The following is a 24,422-nucleotide window of genomic DNA, read 5'->3' on the forward strand; positions in this document are numbered from 1 at the left end:
TTTTACAGGAGGGTCATGCTATATGCAGAGATTAACACGAGTATTACCATTACTTGAAAAAGAAATAACAGTGACACACATCTTCTATTAAATGTACTTGGAGAGTGTGTTCTTTCTGATAAAGTAGGCATGTGGGGTTGTCATGGTGGAGGTGATGTACAGGCAAGAGTGGTCCCAAATGAAGGGGAGCAGCAATGGCAAGGCAGGAAGAAGGAATAATCTAAAGAAAAAATGTTCTTTCTCCAAAACAAAGTCCCCCGCTCGCCCAAAAAAAGAAAGATTCAAAATTAAAAGTAAGAATGACTAAATGGTGGATTTCACCCTTCTTTCTGTGATGAAAGCACCTTCATACTGTTATGGTGTTATGGAGATTTCAGTCTTTTTCCTCTCATCTCAAACATCCATCCATCCATTTTCTGAGCCGCTTCTCCTCACTAGGGTCGCGGGCGTGCTGGAGCCTATCGCAGCTATCATCGGGCAGGAGGCGGGGTACACCCTGAACTGGTCGCCAGCCAATCGCAGGGCACATACAAACAAACAACCATTCGCACTCACATTCACACCTACGGGCAATTTAGAGTTGTCATTTAACCTACCATGCATGTTTTGGGATGTGGGAGGAAACCGGAGCGCCCGGAGAAAACCCACGCAGGCACGGGGAGAACATGCAAACTCCACACAGGCGGGGCCGGGGATTGAACCCCGGTCCTCAGACCTGTAAGGCACATGCTCTAACCAGTCGCGCACCGTGCCGCCCATTAACATTGTATCATGAAAGAAAGCAATCCATTTTGGTCTGATTTTGTAAACATAACCACGTGAGGACTGACCAATAGTATTGATTTGTGTAAAATGAAATTGACAAAATTTTGAGGTTTCAGCCCGATGCCTGCGATGTGCAACAAGAGGGAATGAAACTGCACTTCTTGAACACAAAGTGCCAATGTAAAGGGAGCCATGGTGTATTTTGAAGGGAGAAGAAGATTTTGTTTGGTTATTATTGATTGTATTATTTCAAGTTTTGTGGACAGTGCTTTGGTGCAGTTGTTGTGAAATCAAAATTAAGTTGAAAGAAACCAGGTAACTAAATACAAACACATTGATGAGACATTGGGGCACACCTGGACAAGACAAGTGGCTGAAGGGAGCTGATTGGTAGACACAAGGAACAGAAGACTGATAAGAACAGGTGGAGACAAAAACCTACTGAGAAGAAAAGAGTTGCATTAAAACAAGACAACATGAAACAAAACTGAACCTAATTAAAACAATGCAACGGTCAGCAAAAACAAATCATGACATTCGTTTTATGTATAATCAAAGAAAAAAAACAACAACATTTTCACGTTAAACATTACTCAGGTCTTGTGCAAGTCGGGCAGCGGGTCATGGTGGTGGTTGGTCAGTGAACCCTCTTAGCGTTATTGACTGTTACCAGCAGACAAGCGGTTGAGCAAGTATAAAGACAGTGGAGCAAATGTCGCTGAGACACACTGTAAAGAGTCAGAAGTATTCTGTCCAAATGCTGCAGTCAGTGTTGGTTTTGTTTCTGCTGTGCTATGCACCAGTATGCATTTCTGGAATGAGGAGAGAATATTTCCTCAGGATAGAGGAAGTTAATTGGAACTATGCACCAAGTGGGATGAACCTCATACAGAACAACACAATCCAGGAAGATGAGTAAGTAGTCACTTTTTGCATGATTTATTGTAACTGTAAGCACTGGTGTGGTCGTGGCTGAGTCATTTTGAACTTTCTGGGCTTTGACTGTGGACCTAGCTCAGTGTGGATGGATGAAGCCATGTCCATTGCGAACCGGATAGAAAATGCATTCGTCTTGTCACTAAAAGGCAGCCGATGTGCCCTTCAGAAAATTATTGAATGGCACTCTTTCATCTCTCCCTTAAGAGCATACACTGTATCTATACTGATTGTTGACATGTACTGGCAAAGCTGTACACTAGGCATATTACCACACTGGATTACAACCCCAATTCCAACGAAGTTGGGATGTTGTGTTAAACAAATAAAGACAGAATACAATGATTTGCAAATCATGTTCAACCTATATTTAATTGAATAAAAAGACAAGATATTTAATGTTCAAACTGATAAACTTGATTGTTTTTAGCAAATAATCATTAACTTAGAATTTTATGGCTGCAACGCCTTCCAAATAAGCTGGGACAGGTGGCAAAAAAAGACTGAGAAAGTTGAGGAATGCTCATCAAACACTTGTTTGGAACATCCCAAAGGTGAACAGGCTAATTGGGAACAGGTGGGTGCCATGATTGTGTATAAAAGGAGCTTCCCTGAATCTCTCAGTCATTCACAAGCAAAGATGGGACGAGGTTCACCTCTTTGTGGACAAGTGCGTGAGAAAATAGTCGAACAATGGACAATGTTCCTCAACGAACAATTGCAAGGAATTTAGGCATTTCATCATCTACGGTCCGTAATATCATCAAAAGGCTCAGAGAATCTGGAGAAATCACTGCATGTCAGCGGCAAGGCCGAAAAGCAACATTGAATCCCCGTGACTTTCGATACCTCGGGCGACACTGCATCAAAAACCAACATCAATGTGTAAAGGATATCACCACATGGGCTCAGGAACGCTTCAGAAAACCAATGTCAGTAAATACAGTTCGGCGCTACATCCGTAAGTGCAACTTGAAACTCTACTATGCAAAGCAAAAGCCATTTATGAACAACACCCAGAAACGCCGCCGGCTTCTCTGGGCCCGAGCTCATCTAAGATGGACTGATGCAAAGTGGAAAAGTGTTCTGTGGTTCGACGAGTCCACATTTCAAATTGTTTTTGGAAATTGTGGACGTCGTGTCCTCCGGGCCAAAGAGGAAAAGAACCATTATGGACGCAAGGTTCAGCATCTGTGATAGTATGGGGCTGTGTTAATGCCAATGGCATGGGTAACTTACACATCAGTGAAGGCACCATTACTGAAAGGTACATACAGGTTTTGGTGAAACATATGCTGTCATCCAAGCAACGTCTTTTCCATGGTCGCCCCTGGTTATTTCAGCAAGACAATGCCAAACCACATTCTCCACGTGTTACAACTGCGTGGCTTTGTAGTAAAAGAGTGTGGGTACTAGACTGGCCTGCCTGCAGTCCAGACCTGTCTCCCATTGAAAACGTGTGGCGCATTATGAAGCGTAAAATACGACAACGGAGACCCCGGACTGTTGAACAGCTGAAGCTGTACATCAAGCAAGAATGGGAAAGAATTCCACCTACAAAGCTTCAACAATTAGCGTCCTCAGTTCCCAAACGTTTATTGAATGTTGTTAAAAGAAAAGGTGATGTAACACAATGGTAAACATGACCCTGTCCCAGCTTGTTTGGAACGTGTTGCAGCCACAAAATTCTAAGTTAATGATTATTTGCTAAAACAATAAAGTTTATCAGTTTGAACAGTAAATATCTTGTCTTTTTAGTGTATTCAATTAAATATAGGTTGAACATTATTTTCAAATCATTGTATTTGTCTGTTTTTATTTATGTTTAACACAACGTCTCAACTTCATTGGAATTGGGGTTGTAGAATGGTACTAAGGCGAGCACAAATCTCCACCAACACAACAGAAGGTGCAAAATACAGTCTAATGAATGCACCTGCCACTCTGCCCTGTGCCTTTCCACAAGATTTGTTAACATTACCCTTTGGAGTTTGTATGTATTCCCCTGCTTGGGTGGGTTTTCTTAGTACTCAGGCTTGCTCCCACATACCGCAAAGATGTATGTTTGTGGAAGATTGTTTGTGTGTGACCTGTGATTGGCTGGCAACCAGTCCAAAATGTAGGCCACCAAAGTCAGCTGGAATCTATTCGGCTCACCAACAACATTAATTAGCCAAGCGGTATTGCAAATGGGTGAAGGGATCCTAAAGTCTGCACCTAATTAACTTGCAATTGACAAAGACCAATGACCTCTATTTAGTCATAATAAGTAATCCTAATAAGAAAAATTTGTTTTTGTTTACAATGTTGTAAATTATTTTTCTTACCTGCTAAAGGAGGCCATGTTACTACACGTTTTGCTGCCAAGTCCACGAAATGGGCACACTGAACATATTGCATGTACCTAATTTTCTCTGTGTGCTTGAATGTCAGAGAAGCTGCAGTCTTTCTTAAGAAAGGCCCCCAGCGAATCGGCGCCATCTACAAGAAGGCTGTTTATAAGCAGTACAGTGATGCAACGTATAGAACAGAGGTGATGAAACAAGACTGGTTGGGCTACCTGGGACCCATGTTGATGGCTGAGGAGGGAGACACTTTGATTGTCCACCTGAGGAACTTGGCGTCCAGACCGTACAGCATCCATCCTCATGGATTGAACTACAGAAAAGGCAGTGAGGGTGAGGAATTAATGACTTGTTGTCTTGTCTTTTGGACCATAATTTATGGAGTAGTTAAGAACCTCAAAAAACAAAAACTTGAAAAAAAGACAAAAGGAACTCAGTCAGAACCATAGATCATTTTACACTTGAGACTGCAGTATCTGAGTCCCGGTGCACATTTCATTGAAACAATGAGTCCCAACCTGGGAACGATAAGTCACTGCAATTTATCATCACGGAATACAGATACAGTAATCCTACACTATATCAACGTGCTTGCTTCGCATAATAAGTCAATTACATCCATTTTAAGAACAATTCACTTTTGTTGCTCAAAGAATATTGAACGTTGACATTGTAATTTAGAACAATAAATAAAATATCATTTTAAATAAAGTGCCAAGTATCAACATTAATAACAACACAAGTAGATCAAAGCAACCTGTTCTGATTCAAGATGCGTACTACTTTTGAAAGGTTTGCAGCCTTTCTTGAAACGCCGCGTTCTCTTTACAATACTAACGCTATAGTGTATAGAATATGACCATATTCATGTTTGTATATGCATTGTTGGGCAAAGGGTTCCATAATTGGAAGCTGATGGGAAAAGGGCAAATGTCCCACTGTGTTTTCTGTTCCCAGCTGAAGAAATTAGGTGGGATGGTTGGATTTAAAATGGATTTTGTCACTTTGAGGTTTTAAGTTGTGTTGTCTTTGTTGCGACTTGATACAGATTCGACAAACCAGCTCGTTGGTGTTCGCGGGATGGCTGCGTTCATCTGACTTGAATCCAAAATGTTCGCACATTGTCGCGGTGGCGTTAGGCTTCAGGACTAATTCCATTTATGCCGCTCAATTTTCTGTAAATGCAGGTGCCACCTCGGTGTCAGAAAACTTAGCTTGGGGTACGCTAGCGCCCGCATTTCATATGCGCATACGGACACGCACACGGCCAATCAGAGGCTGATTGGTTTAGAGACCACGATGAGTGTGTCTACTTTCAAGTCCTCATCATGTTTTTTTTTTTTTTTCTGACTCAAATGACTGGGCAGCTGTACGCACCCTGTTTTTCCTCCCCCTTTCTGTTTCATTTGCTTCTGCGTCTTGTGGCCAAGCAGGTGTAGCCCCGGTCTCCCCGTACGCCAGCCCGCCCTTGGTTGAGACTGTCAGATATTTTAGTCTTTGTGTTTTTCTCTCCTTAGGGGCATTGTACCCAGATGGTACCTCACCTGACATGAAGGGAGATGACTCAGTGGCTCCTGGTACAACAGTAACTTACGAGTGGAGCCTGCCGCATTCCCAGAGCCCAAAACCAACAGAAAGCAACTGTCTGACCAGATTCTACCACTCCCATGTGTTGACTCCAAAAGATATCAACTCAGGATTGGTAGGACCTCTCATTCTCTGTAAGACAGGTACTGGACCCTTATTAAATGTTTTATTTTTTTTAATTTTTTTGAATAACTGGCTTTTCTGTGTGGAATTTGCAGATTCTTTCAGTAGTTGCCTGGGTACTAGTTTCCTGCCAAAGTCCAAACATTAATTTATTAATTCGTCTCCCTTTCCGCTTATCCTCAGAGGAGGGTTGCGGGCGTGCTGGAGCCAATCCCAGCTATCTTCGGGCGAGAGGCGGGGTACACCCCGAACCGGTCGCCAGTCAATCGCAGGACACATACAAACAAACAACCATTCGCACTCACACTTAGAGTCGTCAATCAACCTACCACGCATGTTTTTGGGATGTGGGAGGAAACCGGAGTGCCCGGAGAAAACCCACACGGCACGGGGAGAACATGCAAACTCCACACAGGCGGGGTCGGGATTTGAACCCTGGTCCCCAGAACTGTGAGGCAGATGTGCTAACCAGTCGTATACCATGCCGCCCGGTACCAATTTATTTAGTAAAATATTTAACTGAATAATCTAAATATACTGTATTCAATTTTGTTACTTTAACAGTTGTATGTATCTGTGCCAGTTGCTGATTGACAGGTCACCATTCCAAGGTCAAAGGTCAGCTGGGATGGGCTCCAGCTTTCGTATAACCCTGAACAAAACAAACGAACAAACAAGAAAAACAGTTACAAAATAGCAAAATGTGTTCACAAAAATAAGAGACAAATTCCAATATATGCTGCAAACAAGACTATATAGTGTTTTATAATATTGCAGTGTGACATATGCATCTCACTGAAGTTGTGGTACATCGAATGAGATTCACCACACATTACAAATTGTAATTTTTGAAACTCTCTAGCTGTGAAATATCCAATTGCTCTGTTTTGTGAGATACAAAATTTTTCCACATTTTGTACATTGTAATTTGTCTAATCTACCGGTGCCCACTGAGTGCCCTAATAAATCCTGATGACATAGCCTGCATGTATTTTAAGACTTCAATTGTATGTGTAATTGGAAACCCAATTGTTGATCAAAAACACAAATGTGCAATGTGCAAAAAACATGGGAAAAGATGATTTAATTCATCTCTCATGCAGGAACTCTGGACGTACATGGGGACAGTTCAGCAGACTACGCGTATGCGCTGATATTCATGGTGTCAGATGAAAACTTCAGCTGGTATTTAGATGACAACATCAGGACACATATAACAAACCCTGCCGCAGGCCTGAAAGAGGATGAAGATTTCATCGAGAGTAACAAAATGCATGGTGAGAAAAGAGGGTTCATTTCTCTACAGATTCCACCTACGGTATATATTCATAAATGGTACTAACTGTTAACTGTGTTACAGGGATAAACGGATTTCTGTATGGTAATCTACCTGGACTGAATATGTGCCAAGGGAACAAGATCCACTGGTATATGGTCGGCTTAGGCAATGAGGTAACTCATCAGTGGTTTTAGGATGAGTTGACGAAATATGTCAAAATGTTGATTTAAAATTAGAGAAACAACCTTGTAGCTATTCTTAAAATTACGGCTTCCAACATATATTGGAAAATGAGTCTCATATCCTGTCTTACCGAGCTGCTGTATTTGTGGACTGATCGAAACACATCTCGTACTGTGTTAATCATGGTTCAGAGGTCAGTGCTCATGCAAACCTTGCTGCAAATGTTTAAACAAATTCAAATTTGTGTTACACGGAAATTAATTTACGCTTTGGTTTCTGGCAGATTATTGTAGGTTAATCTTGTAAATGACAAACGTTACCACTGTTAATTTGTATTTATAATGGCTTAGTAAGTAAGATGATGATGCTATTCAATTATTTCCCCACAGGATCAGGAGCAACTGTATTAAGTATACTCCTACAACTGTAGCGGGAACAAATACATATTTAAATGCCCACCTTGCCCCCCTGACAGGTGGACATGCATTCAGTTCATTTCCACGGACAGATCCTGACGAGCGAAAATCACCACACAGACACAGTCAGTCTTTTCCCTGGCTCGAGCCTCTCAGCTGAGATGGTAGCAGACAACCCTGGACACTGGCTGCTGACGTGCACTGTTAACGATCATCTGATGGGTGGGCTCTATCTTTCCCCCTGATTGTTTGGGAGATCCATTCACATATACTGTACTATATCAGTTTGAAAATGATACCACTCACCTCACTTTTATTGCTTTTGCATGTTGTTTTCATTTATCAAGGTGGTATGCAGGCTATATTTGAGATCAGAAAGTGTTTTCCCAATGTCCATAAGCCCCGGCCATATGGCCAGCTCAAAGAGTTCTTCATTGCTGCGGAAGAAGAAGTCTGGGACTATGCTCCAACACTGCCAACCGACAGGTTCATCACTATATACACACATGCACATGGTTGGGAGCGCTCAAGCTTGTGTGTCTTTGTGCAGTGAGGCAGACATGTTCGTGACCAGAGGTCCAAATCGTATTGGAAGTCGCTACAAGAAGGTTCGCTATGTGGAATACATTGACAGCTCCTTTCTGACCAAGATGTTACGCAGCACAGAGGAGCGACACCTCGGAATTCTGGGTAATCTTGGCTGGTTTGTAATATTACCAGACAGACCACAACAAAGAATGCATGTTTTATACCAACTAAATGATTAGTTTCTACAGCAAACAAATTTGACACTAGACTCATAGAATCATCTCGACTGCCCAGAAACAACTTGACTGCCTAAATACATTATGAAACAATAAGAGCCATTTATTGTCACATACGTAGAGTGTTTGGATGCGAATGTCTACTGTTCGGCCTTGCACTTTACAAACAAAGAAAACAAACCTACTATTAAAGCTGTACTTTACTTTTCCCAGTTGTCATGTGTCTGCATTTCCTTTTGTGTCCATTGTTGAGGTTACAATTGTTTCTGTGTGTAAATATACACCTTAATAAAGACCACCTTGACCTGATTCCATTTCAAACAAAGATCAAACATTCTCTTTCAGGTCCCGTGCTGCGAGCTGAAGAGAGAGACACCATCAAGGTGGTCTTCAAGAACAAGGCCAGTCGGCCTTACTCTCTCCAGCCACATGGTGTACAGTACAGTATCGAACAAGATGGGACGCTTTATTACAATGAACAAGAAGGTTAAAACACTATTATTATATTGTGGACAATCCGTTTTATTTAATGAAAATGAATAGCATCCTCTGTTTATGTTAGTTTATACGGTATTTGTTCTTATTTAGAGTCCTACACTGCCAAAAAACTAAGGGAACTAAAACATGAACAACGTAAGTGATGTATTCCCCTTAAAAATGGCATTGCGTGTTTACATTGTTGGGAGTTGTAACTAACGTATTGATACACTACATTTGTGTATAAACAGGGACAGTGACACCTCCTCCAACTGCTCTGGTCACACCTGGAAAGACGCACATATATGAGTGGCTTGTGCCTGTTGGTGCTGGACCGGTGCAAGGGGAGGCTGACTGTCTGACCTACCTGTACTACTCAGGAGTAGACCCCGTAAAAGACACCAACTCTGGACTGGTTGGACCAATGCTTGTTTGTCGACCTAGTTCTCTTAAGAAAGGGATACAGGTAAGAAAAGGAAACGGAAATGTAACTTTGATTTTATTAGTTACCGCTTTACAATAACAATACAATAACCCCCTATGAAGAGTTTGTAAAGGGTTTTCCTCGAGTGAAGAGGAAATGGTTTCCAGGACTTAATGAGACAAGCCAAGCTATAATGTATGCTTTGGGGATGGTAGCAATGACCAGAAGAGAAGAAACAGAGCTGAAGGTGGTAGAGGTGAAGATGCTAAGATTCTCTTTGGGAGTGACGAAGACAGACGGGACAAGAAATGAGCTAATCGGAGGGAGAGCACAGACTGTAAGGTTTGGAGAGAAATCCAGAGAAGCCAGATGGCAGGTCGGAAACAAGAAACCACTGTGACTGGTTATCCGTTCATAAAGGCAAGAGATACGACATATCTGTAGTAGACTCCTCTATCAATACAAAATCCGCAAGTGAATTCATAGATGCATTGATGGTAGACTTGTGGAGCGGCGGTCGCAAGGCTAGGAATCGGTTGCTTTACAGTTTTATCTCTTTAAACGACCGATCGAGTTCTCTCAGGCTGTGCTTCGTACATAACGTTTTGCTTTAACTAACATTGGCGACACGACTAGTTTACCTCTCTTTCTCCGTAGTGTCGCTGTTTTCAACATTAGCTTTTCAGACGTTTAGCGACTCACATTGTGCTTTTTTTCTCAAGCCCGTCGTCAACACCAGGGCCTGCGAATTGTACACAGCGGAGTGTAATCATACAACTGGAGACAATGACAGAAGTGTGTACATCTCAGTAATTCCCATGTGCTATACTTCGGCAAATGTATGCTTCTTATAGAGCCCTCACAGTCCACTTATACGTTTCAGTGTTGGTACTGTGTGACCGCAAAAAGAAACTCCCGTGAATGTCCAAGGCTTCCATTAAAAGGACAGCCAGGTTATGTCCCGAAGCGAACACAAGTCAGTCAGTACTCGGCAAGCAGTGGTTTACAATGCAATGTGCAGATTAGTTTCTCTACAAAAATAAATAGTGGTTTAATTCAATAATTCATTTGATATTTGAAACTATATACGATATTTTGTTTTTGTCCAGTGCCATAAAGCAACAATGCTCAGGGATAAATGTTATTTTCCATATTTGAAAATACTGTAAGCATGTCACTATAGAATTGGGTTGAAGGTGGAGTTTGGAGTTTTCCAATTGCTTGGAAGTTTTGAATGTAGCCTCACTTCATTCCCCCTCACCTTGCGTCTCTCATGAAAGCCACGCGCCTCACTAATGTGAATGAGACGTACATTGTACGAACGTTTTGTTGCGAGAGCTGTCCAATTCCTTCTATTTAACTTTTGTTGCTAACCATAGGTAAATAACCCGGCCAAAGAAAAAGCGGGGGGGCTACATTGTTTGCCTGGGTGTGGCAAATGATTGACATCTCTTTGGTCACACCTTATAGCTCTACAGTCTGATTGGCTAGCTCTTGTCGGTTTCAAAATAATAAGTAATTATAGGCTTAAAATGGGGCAAGAGATGGATAATTTTCCAAAAGATAATTTTAATAATATTCCACTGTCAGGTCATACAGACTTTTTTTTTTTTTTTTTTTAAACTGCAAACTCCACTTTTAAGTCAAGTCAAGGTTCTTTATGATTAACATCTACATCACCAAATGTTAGCTAGCTCATTGTTTCCGCATCTTATCATATCATTCCCACACTGAACCGAATCATATCGAACCGTTCCACAATTAAATATATATATATATATATATATATATATATATTTTTTTTTTTAATCATCACAGCCTGTGTTTCTAGATACAGTGGGTACGGAAAATATTCAGACCCCCTTAAAATTTTCACTCATTGTTATATTGCAGCCATTTGCTAAAATCATTTAAGTTCATTTCCCCCCCTCATTAATGTACACACAGCACCCCATATTGACAGAAAAAAAACTGAATTGTTGACATTTTTGCAGATTTATTAAAAAAGAAAAATTAAATATCACACAGCCATAAGTATTCAGACCCTTTGCTCAGTAGTTGGTAGAAGCCCCCTTTTGAGCTAATACAGCCATAAGTCTTTTTGGGAATGATGCAACAAGTTTTGGATTTGGGGATCCTCTGCCATTCCTTTTTGCAGAACCTCTCCAGTTCTGTTAGGTTGGTGGACAGCCATTTTCAGGTCTCTCCAGAGATGCTCAATTGGGTTTAAGTCAGGGCTCTGGCTGGGCCATTCAAGAACAGTCACGGAGTTGTTCTGAAGCCACTAATTCGTTATTTTAGCTATGTCCTTAGGGTCATTGTCTTGGTGAATCTTCGGCCCAGTCTGAGGTCCTGAGCATTCTGGAGAAGGTTTTCGTCCAGCATATCCCTGTAGTTGGCCGCATTCACCCTTTCCTTCAATTGCAACCTGTCGTCCTGTCCCTGCAGCTGAAAAACACCCCCACAGCATGATGCTGCCATCACCATTCTTCACTGTCGGGACTGTATTGGACAGGTGATGAGCAGTGCTTGGTTTTCTCCACACGAACATTAGAATTAAGGCCAAAAAGTTCTATCTTGATCTCATCAGACCAGAGAATCTTATTTCTCACCATCTTGGAGTCCTTCAGGTGTTTTTTAGCAAACTGCATGCGGGCTTTCATGTGTCTTGCACTGAGGAGAGGCTTCCGTTGGGCCACTCTGCCATAAAGCCCCGAATGGTGGAGGGCTGCAGTGATGGTGGACTTTCTCCCATCTCCTGACTGCATCTCTGGAGTTCAGCCACAGTGTTCTTTGGGTTCTTCTTTACCTCTTTCACCAAGGCTCTTCTCCCCCAATTGCTCCGTTTGGCCGGACGGCCACATCTAGGGTTCTGGTCATCCCAAACATCTTCCATTTAAGGAAGGCCACTGTGCTCTTAGGAACCTTAAGGGCAGCAGTTTATTTTTTTTGTAACCTTGGCCAGATCTTTGCCTTGCCACAATTATGTCTCTGAGCTCTTCAGACAGTTCCTTTGACCTCATGCTTCTCATTTGCTCTGACATGCAGTGTGAGCTGTAAACAGGTGTGTGGCTCTCCTCATCAAGTCCAATCAGTATAATCAAACACAGCTGGACTCCAGCGAAGGTGTAGAACCATCTCAAGGATGATCAGAAGAAATGGACATCACCCGAGTTAAATGAGTGTCACAGCAAAGGGTCTGAACACTGATGGCTGTGTGATATTTCAGTTTTTCTTGTTTAATACGTCTGCAAAAATTTCAACAATTCCAGTTTTTTCTGTCAATACAGGGTGCTGTGTGTACATTAATGAGGGTGGGGTGGGGGGTGGGGGGGGGGGGAAAATGAACTTAAATGATTTTAGCAAATGGCTGCAATATAACAAAGAGTGAAAAATTGAAGGGGTTCGGAATACTTTCCGTACCCACTGTATGTTAAATCATGGTTCATGGTTTATAAAATTCATTCATTGTTTATGACATTATAAATTTATAAACCTTGTAATGGGAACCCTTATTGTAAAGTGGTGCTTATCACATTTGTGCAGGTGAACCTGATATTAACAATTGTAGTGCGTAGTTTAGAAATGTTTATTGATGCTTATAAGTATTTACAAAATCATTACTAAGTTAGTTATAAAGCATTTTGATTAAATGATGATTAAACAGCACTTTTTTTTGGTTGGAATGCCATATTTTCAGATTTATTTCGTTTATTTCCACCTCATAGAAGAACTACAATAAAGAGTTTCACCTGCTGGCCACAGTATTTGATGAAAACCTGAGCTGGTATCTAGATGATACCATTCGTGCCTTCACCACAGCTCCTGCCACTGTTAACAAGGAAGATGAATCCTTTATTGAGAGCAACAAGATGCATTGTAGGCATTCATATTTATACTGAATGTGAACTTTTTTTTTTTTTTAAATGTTAGTTGCATGTGAATTCTTAACGTAACCAAACGTCTTAGCCTCAAGCTGCTAAACAGCAAACTAAAAATGTTGACTTTTTCATGATCATTTTCTCAATTTGAGTCGAACATGTATTTTTTTAACCATTGTGGGATTCTGTTTCTCTCAGCCATCAATGGGTTTGTGTACGGGAACCTCCAAGGCCTGACTATGTGTAAGGGGGACAAAGTCACATGGCACCTGTCAGGACTGGGTTCCGAGACAGATATCAACAGTCTTCACTTCCAGGGAAACCGCTTCATCTTTCGCCAGAACAGACTGGATGCCATTTCTGTTTTCCCCCACATCTCACGCACCGTCACGATGGAGCCAGACAGCATGGGTACGTGTCTCAAGTTTAATAGTTAGTCAAAGTCAGACGCAGTGCATATGAAAATACAAATGCAACAACCTCCCCTTTAGAAAGTGGATCCCAACAGTGTGTTTGTACAATTATGTTCTCCCTGTGCTTATGTGGGTTCTTTGCAGGTATTCCAGTGTCCTTCATTTGTCGAAAACGCGTAAGGTTAATTACTGTAAAAACTGACTGACTGGTGATCAGTTCAGCTCTCACCCTAATCCAGTGGGAATAGGCTCCAAATGGTTCCTGGTCTCCTTTGACAATGGAAGACATAGTGTGTTAAACAAATTTGCTTTCTATTTTCGCTTCTTAGTATCCCCAAAGTGCACTCAACCAGAGGACCAAATTTACAGCCAATTTGGGATCCGTAATATGGTATTTTTTCAGGGCCCTAATAAATGCTATCTTTCAGAGAAGTAGGAACGTTCCAACATTTGCTCGAAGACTGTGCTTATCCATGCAAACTTGGGGAAAATATACTGGCTACAACCAAACTGTCACGAGTTGATTAAGACTGGACCCAAGAGCAGGCGGAGGCTGAGAGGTTGTGATGAAAGGTTTATTGAAAAAGGGGTCTGGAGATGTTCCTCGAGATGTGCCGGCGGGTTGTTGAGGCAGAGAACGTGTGGCAGGCGGTGACGAGGACAGGCGACTGACTTGGCGGCAGAAATCCACTGGGCGAGGAACACTGAGGGCAAGGAGAAACACAGAGGACAGAAAAATGACGAGGAATTACGTAGCTTCCTTGTTAACTGGATAGCCCTTGTACCGCAGGGAAACTTCAATACTCTGGCGAGGACTTCCGGGGTCAGGCAGGCTTAAATGCATGTAGTAACAAGGGCTGATTGGTGACAGGTGCGTGGCCGAAGAAGTGCTGGAAAGCGAGAGAGGGGAGGGGCGCGCGAGAGGGCGTAAAGCGCCACCCAAGCTCCAACAACAGTACTGCAGGGCATTTCATGACACAAACTTCACAAAAGAAAAATCAGATTTATTCATCCCTGTGTGTGTTTTCCAGGTCAGTTTGAAGTGGCATCATCGACGGTCAACCAGTACCGTGGTGGAATGCGAGCCAACTACACGGTACAGAAATGCAGCTTTTTGCAGCATCAGGGTGAGACCATGTTGCACTTCAAAACCTACTACATTGCTGCCATTGAGATGGACTGGGACTACTCTCCAAATCGTACTTGGGAGGCTGAAATGTTTCGCGGTCAGAAAAGGTAACAACTGTAAAGGTAGTCAAGCACAAATGTTTTGGTTTTGCCTTAAACGTGAACTGAGCCACTGAGTGTTACAGTGGACTAACTCCATTTTGGTCATTTTCCAGGAGAGGGATTTTAAGTTTTATAGCTGCAATAAAATTGGGAGGATTTACATCTCGGTGATTTAATGATTACTTATTCGGGATATGTTTTTATAGAAATTGTGGTTATCCTCATGTTTAGATTTTTCCCCAAACATCTGTCAAATCAATAAGCATTTCATGAAAGATAATGAATAACCTTCACTTATACCAATATTCAGATGCACTGGCATCCAAGCCAATGCAATAATTAGTTTCAGAGTCTTCTAGTCATCTCTGAAAGTCACTTTCTGGATGTTTTTGCTGAGTGCAATAATGGACTGTCACCTATATGTCATAATTGAAACTAAACCTAAAGCTAAAAAACTACTGTTAATAAAGATATGCCTTTTCCCTTGTTATTGACTAACTTAAAAAAAAAAAAAAAAAAGAAATGTCCACTCTAATTCTTACGGGCTCAACTATGAGTTGTTCTAAAATGAGCAACTTATGCTCCGGAATCACTACAAATTTACTAAGCAGTATTTTATAATGCTCTGATGTCACCACCCTTGCTGATGGGCATATTTTGGCATATCTGCATAGTGTGTGGAGGTTATTGTGGTATACGCTACTGTATTAATCAATTATACCCCTCAGTTGAGTCCTCTCATTTGTCACTTGACTGCATTTATCACCTTTCACACATAATTCTTGAGAGAAATGCTATCTGTTGCTTGTTCTGCATCTGACTCATCATCACTGATATTTTATGGAAAAACTGAAGCTCTCACATAAATACAGTATTTTGGTTATTTGGCGAAAAAAAAAAAAAAAAAAATTGAATTGTTATTTATTGCTGAAATGTTCAATCTATAGAAAATGTAAGTAAATGTTCGCCTTGCACGTGCCCAAATGAAACCTGCCTCTTCTTCTGTAGTCCTGCATCTGTCTTCCTGGACCAGGAGGGTGGTTTCATCGGCCCACGCTACAAGAAGGTCGTTTACCGTCAGTTCACCAATGGCAAGTTCACCAAGCAGGTGGCAAGAGGCGCTGACATGGAACACCTCGGCATTATGGGTAGGCTGTTAGGACAATCCTAATGTTTCTAGGTTCACACTGCTTTAAACTATGAGCGCTAAGAATTGTACAGCGCATCGCTCATTATGAGCTGTACAACATGTTAGGCTCCAATTTGTTCACTCTGGTTACCAAGGCATCTACTTCTCTTTTAGGTCCTATGATCCATGCTGACGTTGGTGACAAGGTCAAGGTGGTTTTCAAGAACATGGCATCCAGATCGTATTCGATCCATGCCCATGGGGTCAAGACAGAAAGCCCAACTGTGTACCACACCAATCCAGGTAACCAAAGTCCTTATGATGACTGCACAACAATAAAACATACACGTTGTTGATTTTGCTGCCATTTTAGTTGTAATGGAATAGCTGATAGCGTTTTTTAATGATTATTTTTTTTTGGGGTAAATGAACATCCTATATCTTTGATTGTAAATCAATAGTAAATGTTTAATGTTGTCACATCGCAGGTGTCAAACTCAAGGCCCAGGGGCCAGATTTGGTCCACTACGTCATATGATGTGGCCCGCGAAAGGAAATTGTGCGTCAACTTTGATTTCAAAACTAGATATCTGTCACTTTGTTGTGTACATGTAATAATAAGATGAGGCAATTAATATGGTTTCACAGTTATAAGGGCCCTGTGAGGGAAACCATAAGTACGATGTGGCCTGCGCCAAAAATTACTTTGCCACCCCTGACATAAGCTGTGTGTATTTCGCAGGTGAGACTCAGACCTATGAGTGGTATGCTACAAAGAATACAGGACCAACCACTGAACAAGAGGAGTGTTCTGTGTCAGCATACTACTCCACAGTGGATGTTGCCAAGGTGTGCTAATGACAACACGGACGCACACACTCATGCACGCACGCATGGACGCACTGACATTTTACCTCCCCATCTGCCAGGATCTGTACAGCGGTCTAATTGGTCCCTTGGTCATCTGTCGCCGTAGTTGGGCCAGGTAAGGATTTCTGCATATTGATTACTCAGTATGGATGGTAACACTTCATAGTAACTTATTTTACATGATGTGTTTGTGTGATGTCAAGATGTAAAAATAATGGAATGGTGATTTGTAATGTATTTTGGGTCACATAATTAAATAACAATGTATGCTAATGTGTACTTTTATGAACTGTCGCTTCAAGGAGTTTGGGCCTCAAGAAAGAAATAGAGGAATTTGCATTGCTGATGCTCGTATTTGATGAGAATGAGAGCTGGTGAGTATAGTTACAAGAAAATCTAATAAAAATGTTCAATTAGCACATAAGTCTCAAAAAAATAAATAAATAAATAAAAAAGATTCCCAACCATTGTGCCGGATTCCTGGAGAAATAATCAGGTCTGCTGTGGTAAATGGCACAAAAATGATTTGCTATAAATAATATATGTTTGTTCATCTATCTATGCCAGTGATGTATATTGACAGGCACAAAAATTAAAAGCTTTTCCATTAATGGCAGAAGGCGCAATTAACCTGTTGGCAATCACACAACAAAATATAACTTTGTGTTCAATGATACAAGCTCAGATGACACACAGGTGACATTTTTTTTTGGGTGGTGTGCAGTGAGATTTTAAATATGTAAAATGTGTTCCTTGGCTCAGTAAAGGTTGTGGAAACATTGTCCTTAAGTGTATGCCCAAGTACTTGTGGATCCAAGTGTAAAATAGAAGTCTCATTTTTGTTGCCACTTGCAATACTGTACTTTAATTACAGTATGTCATAATTGGCAATGTTTATATACCAGGTATTTAGATGAAAACATCAGGACCCACATAAGGAACCCACGACCAAAGTTGAAGGATGATGAAGACTTCATAGAAAGCAACAAGATGCACGGTCAGAAAAGCACATAAGCACATTATGGACCTTACAAACTATGCGGGGTTGCATACGTCCTCTAAATATCAACTGAAATTCAATGGATTCATTTTTCAAAATTTTCCTTTTGCTCTCCCTACGTGAATATTTAGCCATTAATGGTTTTGTTTACGCCAACCTGAACGGTTTGAACATGGATGTGGGAGATAAGGTCTACTGGTACCTGATGGGTATGGGCAATGAGGTGGATATACATGGTGTACATTGGCACGGGCACAGTGTTGAGTATAAGGTAATTAGTACCTACACAACAAGACTTATGTTGCCATATACAGTAGTAGCATCACTGAATTGAACAATAAAATCTCCCTCTTTTTTTTTTTTTGCCAGTTGGGCGGAGGCCCACACACTACTGATGTGTTTCAGCTTTTTCCAGCCACCTTCCAGGTAAAATACTGTGGTCAGTCGGCCGCAGCAACATTCTCCTAAGGTTACATACTAACGATACTGTAATTATTTGTTCCTGAAGTACATTTTCTAGAATATTTTATATATATAAAATAGAATACCTTCTACCCCACACTTTTTGAATGTTTTCCCCCCCTTTCTTCTTTCCTTCATCCTGTGTAGACAGTAAAAATGCGTCCTCAGTATCCTGGAACATGGATGCTTCACTGTCATGTAACTGACCATATTAAAGCTGGCACAATAGCTTTGTATACTGTGAGAGAAAAAGGTGCGTCGAACCCCATAGGAAATACATATTTACAATGATGCTAAGGATGTTGCATATGTGATCATATATTTTGTTTGCAGTGAAGAAGAGGGGATTCACTGGTTAAAATATTGAAGAAACCAGAGAACAACACATTTCTCAATGTATTCTCATTAAAGAGTATACAAGATATATACAGTATATACGTTTCAATTATTGCGCTATAATATGACTTACTGGCATTTCGAATCCAACAGATTTTCTTTGGCGGCTGTATTTACTGTAGTTATGCAGCAGGGGGCAGTCTATCTACAACAACTTTAATCTGCAAAACCTAGACACAGCGAAAAGATTTTATTCTGGTTCTGAACTGCGTCTGTTTCATCCATTATGAAGAAATTCCTCAAACCTTAGCCTTAAAACAGTCGTAGCCCATGCCACAATAAGAAAAATGGTAATGAATTGCTCAAATAAATTGGTGTGTAAAAGCCTATCAGGTAATAATGCGCCATAACGTAATAAATTTGCTTTTTTCAAAATGTAATAGGCCCATAACAGAATAACTGGCCAATAACATAATGAAATTCCTGACCCTATAACATAATAACTTTTGTCTAATAACCCAATAACTTATTACCTCACTGACTGGTTATTACATGATTGGTCTGGTTAAAAAATAAATAAATAAAAAGCTTCACAAATATAATAACTGAGCCTATAACGTAATTATATGCTAATACTACTTCATTAAACTTTTTATTTGAGGATAAGGCAGTCCATTCCTAGCGCCGCTCCAGCAGCGCTAGGACAGCATGCAGATTCTTAAGTTCTTAAGGTGCTAACATAGTAAGTACCAAGGAGTAAGAGTGAATGTTTCTTTGCTTTAAGTCCTTTATTGACACTCCAGTTGAAGTTCACTGTAAAACTAAAATGCATAACAAAAGAATTACATCTTTTGAATGTTCAAATACATCAGACTTCATGTCTTAGTTTTTGTGCACAAAAATCGCTAGCTCAGAGCTAACACACAATGAATGAAAAACGCCATTGACAAGCTAACGAAAATTAGCGTCAAACTTGCTGCACTTATTTCTCAAAATAATGAATATTGGTCCACAAAACACTGTATAAACACATAAAAAGACAATATAACAATACTCTCAGGCCCTCTGTGAAAAACGGATTATATTAACAATATTCGATTGTGACTTCTACTTTCTTTGTTACTGCAAGTGTGCATCCCATTGCATGCATCACACTGCTCCTCAGAGGCCCAGACGTTCACAACAGGAACAGCGAGTCTCAATAGAAGTAAACCCCAGTTGCATTAAGAAGTTCAAGTGTATTGCCACACGTGGCGGAACCAAATGCTGTTCCTACCATATCCTGACAGTAAAAAAAAAAAAAACTCAATTGATCTTGAATTGGAGGTGGCACGGTGGGCGACTGGTTAGCACATCTGAGGCGGGCTTTCCTATGTCTGGGGTTGAGGTCACCGAGGTGTTTAAAAAACTCCTTGGTGGCAAGGCCCTGGGGGTGGACGAGATACAGCCGGAGTTCCTCAAGGCTCTGGATGTTGTGGGGCTGTCCTGGTTGACACGCCTCTGCAACATCGCGTGGACATTGGGGACAGTGCCTCTGGATTGAAAGACTGGGGTGGTGGTCCCCCTTTTTAAGAAGGGTCACCGGAGGGTGTGTTCCAACGACAGGGGGATCACACTCCTCCCTTACCCTGGTAAGGTCTATTCAAGGGTGCTGGAGAGGAGGGTCTGTCGGGAAGTCGAATCTCAGATTCAGGAGGAGCAGTGTGGTTTTCGTCCTGGCCGTGGAACAGTGGACCAGCTCTACACCCTCGGCAGGGTCCTCAAGGGTGCATGGGAGTTCGCCCAACCAGTCTACATGTGTTTTGTGGACTTGGAGAAAGCGTTCGACCGTGTCCCTTGGGGGATCCTGTGAGGCGTGCTTTGGGAGTATGGTGTACCGAACCCCCTGATACGGGCTATTCGGTCCCTGTACGACCGGAGTCAGAGCTTGGTCCGCAGTGAGGGTTGGACTCGCAGTGAGGGTTGGACTCTGCCGAGGCTGCCCTTTGTCACCGATTCTGTAAAGGGGGTCCAGTTTGGTGGCCTCAGAATTGCATCTCTGCTTTTTGCACATGATGCAGGTTCTGTTGGCTTCAACAAGCCGTGAGCTCCAACTCTCACTGGAGCAGTTCGCAGCTGAGTGTGAAGCGGCTGGGATGAGAATCAGCACCTCCAAATCTGAGACCATGGTCCTCAGTCAGAAAAGGGTGGCGTGCCCTCTCCAGGTCGGGGATGAGATCCTGCCTCGAGTGGAGGTGTTCAAGCATCTTGGGGTCTTGTTCACGAGTGAGAGAAGAATGGAACGGAGCGTCTGCAGTGATGCAGACTTTGTATCGATCCGTTGTTGTAAAGAAGGAGCTAAGCCGAAGGGAAGCTCTCGATTTACCCTAACCTATGGTCACGAGCTGTGGGTAGTGACTGAAAGAACAAGATCCCGGATACAAGCGGCGGAAATGAGTTTCTTCCGCAGGGTGTCCGGGCTCTCCCTTAGAGAGAGGGTGAGAAGCTCGGTCATCCGGGAGGAATCTCAGAGTAGAGCCGCTGCTCCTCCACATCGAGAGGAGCCAGATGAGGTGGCTGGGGCATCTGATTCGGATGCCTCCCTGGTGAGGTGTTCCAGGCACGCCACAGGCTGATTGCTTCAATGCCACGGCGCATCCAGGCAGTGATTCAAGCAAAGGGATTCCCTACAAAGTATTGAAAGGTAACATATCGTTTTGAAAGTACCATATTTTGATTGATTTTAATGTGACCTTAATTTATTTTTTTTCTCCAAAAACTGAAAGTAAATGGTAATTTTTTTCACAGTAATAACATTTTTTGAAGCCCAAATTATGTAAAAATAAACAAATAAATAATTGAAATTGTTTAAATTGTGAGCCCTGAATCTATAATGTATGAAAGTTTAACTTTTTGAATGGAATTATGGAAATAAACTTTTCCATGATATACATTTTTTTTTGGAAAGGGTCTGTATGTAGGAAGGTGGCACTGGAACAAAAAATAACACATAACATAATAACCATAACAATGTTATGGTTATGGTTTCCTCCCACATCCCAAAAACATGCATTAATTGGAGACTCTCAATTGCCCGTAGGTGTGACTGTGAGTGTGAATGGTTGTTTGTTTGTATGTGCCCTGCGATTGGCTGGCAACCAGTTCAGGGTGTACCCCGCCTCCTGCCCGATGATAGCTGGGATAGGCTCCAAAACGCCCGCGACCCCAGTGAGGTAAAGCGGCTCAGAAAATGGATGGATTGATGGAACATGCCCAATGTTAGCTATGTAACAGTACAGATCTTTCACATCAAGTGGTGCTTTTTCAAAACAAACCTAAAAAATGTGCTTCTTGTTCTGTTAGTCCGCACATAATTTTCTTTCAAGGAGAAATGGGTCTGGGTTCTTATAGATTAATAAAGGTGGTTCAGCTCAATTCAGCTCCTGAAAATACTTGATCTGTAGCATTTCCTTCATATTTTGTAGATTTCTGCATGCATTAGCATACAAGCTTCAACCTTGTCTTGGTCTCACCTTACATTACCTTGGCCTTGGTCTTAACTTGGTCTTAATTCCTCAAAGTCTTGGTTCTGACTTGGTCTCGGTTGGTCTTAATTCCTCAAAGTCTTGGTTCTGACTTGGTCTCGGTTTACAAGGCTACCTGTAAATAAAGAATCTAATAGACATGGGTGGAAAAAAAAAAGAGTAAAAAAAAAATTCATTCATGCAATGATAATTAAATTTGCCCCTACATTTAATGGCCTCCACCCTGGCCCGCGCGGCAGCGCTCCAGCTGGTGTTTTGAAAATCAGCCAGGCTGAACGGGCAAACCTGTCAAATTGGTATCATGCTCTCTTGAGATTCCCACATTGCGTCTCTTGTGGTATTGTTGTGTAATATGATTTGTGCTTCTGATTTCATTCTTACAGTATCTTCCGGGAGTTTACTTTCTGACACCAGGATCTTTGAAGCATATAAATAGAGCCATGAGCCTTACCCACATCAGGGTCTCCTGGCAGAGTTAGCATAAGCCTAATTAATGATTTAATAACTGGAGATCTGTTTAAATCAGCTTGGAGACCAGCATGCGTTCCAAACGCAAGACATAACACATTTGATTCTGTAACGCATGCCAAAATCATACCACAATTAGTGCTACAACAACATGCTGCGAGTGATTAATAAACAGCAGGACTGCGAATATAAAAGCAACTATTTACCAGAGGCGGTGAGCCCTGTCGGCCTTCACATCAAAGTGGACACTCAGCTGCTCTTATGTCTTCATTGAGTGAACCATCTGCTCTTAATGCAAGGCCATCTGAACAAATACTCTGATGCTCCTAAAGATCTTGTTCATTTATGTGTAAATCATTGTTTGTCTATTGGTGCCCTGCAAATGGCTGGTGATCAAATCCGACCCCAAGTCAGCTGGTAATGACTCCATTTCACCCGTGAACCCTAATGAGAAAATGTAATATGAATTCTAAACTACTAGTGATTCTCAACTGGTGGGTTGGGACCCAAAAGTGGGTCACGGACCCATTTTGGGTGGGTCACGGACAGGTAGTAAAAATTACAGGGGTTCCTCAGTTTACAACTGCACTGACATACGGCATTTCGAGGTTACAGACTGCGTAAGAATACATTTTTACGCAGTTCCAGAAGCCAGGCTCAGTTCGTACTGTATTTACTGTTTTTTAATGGATTCGTATTTATGGCCTGTAAAGGTTTTTCATAAAATATTTAATTTAATTATGACTTTATAGTGCGTTAGTGGCGGGATGGTGGACGACTGTTGCCTCACAGTTCTGAGGACCAAATCCAGTCTCGTCTGTGTGGAGTTTGCATGTTCTCTCTCTTTCTCTCTCTGTCTGTTTTCTCAGAGTACACCGGCTTCCTCACACATCCCCAAAACATGCCTTTCAGGTTAATTGTAGACTAAATTGCCCGTACGTGTCAATGTGAGTGCGAATGGTTGCAGCACGGCCGCGACTCAAGTGAGGATAAGCAGTATGGAAAATGGATGGATGGATAGTGAGTTAGCATAGGTTAGTGATAGATGATATGTGATATAGCTTGTTTCGACTTTTTGGGTTATGTCGCCACTGTAGGAGCAGTGAAATATTTAATGTACATCGGACATGCCACGCAAAAGATGCCACCTGGCACCCCAGCCTCGCACTACCGCCGCTTCCCGCCGAGGTAGACGTTAACTCCAGAGTCACACGCAGACTCTAAACGGACCAACGCCAGAAACTATCTTCAACAAGACAAAGACATTTGCTTTCACCTGCCACTTACCGACATTGCAACGCAATGGGTTCCTCACGTCGGGGCGAAAACCGGTCAAACACCGCAATCTAATCATTACGTGCGACCATCTAGTCAACTCGAACAACATGCACGTCTACTGGAAGAAAGTCCGTGGCCACTCTTGTGTTCCAGGACCGGATAAGATTTATAACAACTTGACTGACTCTCGCAAGGCACCCTTCATGGTACCCCGTGGCAGTTTGATGCCTCTTGGCTCCCCACCCCACCCAAACCATCAGCCGTAAAGGCACGCTGTTAAAGTGGGTTAATCGCAATCAAATAAAGAGATACCACCGTCACAGAGTCCCTAGTGAGGAACCACCGATTTCCCCACCGGAACCCCGACCGGAAGTCGGTCCCAACGACAAGTGACCAGTAGCTCCGGCCCCACAGGGATGCTAAATCGACGCAACTTAGGCTTGTAACACCAAACGTGATCTAGACCTTGACCCGGGGTTGGACTTAACACTGGCGGTCCTTGGAGGTTCAATCTCAAGGTTTGGAACCAGTG

At 42.0% G+C, this 24,422-nt stretch overlaps 1 protein-coding gene across 1 annotated transcript; it reads left to right on the forward strand.

The window, feature by feature from the left end:
- The first annotated feature begins 1,522 nt into the window (after window positions 1-1,522).
- Window positions 1,523-24,156, forward strand: cp (ceruloplasmin). The gene is made up of 24 exons (XM_061684166.1): window positions 1,523-1,680; window positions 4,135-4,379; window positions 5,564-5,776; window positions 6,860-7,033; window positions 7,117-7,208; window positions 7,694-7,856; window positions 7,982-8,120; window positions 8,185-8,324; window positions 8,744-8,884; window positions 8,987-9,031; window positions 9,127-9,341; window positions 13,028-13,178; window positions 13,379-13,591; window positions 14,625-14,829; window positions 15,832-15,971; window positions 16,127-16,255; window positions 16,695-16,801; window positions 16,882-16,937; window positions 17,125-17,196; window positions 17,728-17,819; window positions 17,954-18,093; window positions 18,192-18,248; window positions 18,432-18,537; window positions 24,044-24,156. Exons 1-24 carry the CDS (start codon window positions 1,523-1,525, stop codon window positions 24,154-24,156), a joined length of 3,306 nt encoding a protein of 1,101 aa, XP_061540150.1.
- Window positions 24,157-24,422: the final 266 nt, after the last annotated feature.

This window comes from Phycodurus eques, chromosome 8 (genome assembly GCF_024500275.1).
Source record: "Phycodurus eques isolate BA_2022a chromosome 8, UOR_Pequ_1.1, whole genome shotgun sequence".
Lineage (NCBI taxonomy): Eukaryota > Metazoa > Chordata > Actinopteri > Syngnathiformes > Syngnathidae > Phycodurus > Phycodurus eques.

Excerpts from the sequence above, each read along its gene's own strand:
- cp (XM_061684166.1), top strand. The coding sequence starts at position 1,523 with ATGCTGCAGTCAGTGTTGGTTTTGTTTCTGCTGTGCTATGCACCAGTA. Across the intron at positions 4,380-5,563 it reads CTACAGAAAAGGCAGTGAGG|GGGCATTGTACCCAGATGGT; the intron begins GTGAGGAATTAA and ends TTCTCTCCTTAG. Across the intron at positions 7,857-7,981 it reads TGTTAACGATCATCTGATGG|GTGGTATGCAGGCTATATTT; the intron begins GTGGGCTCTATC and ends TCATTTATCAAG.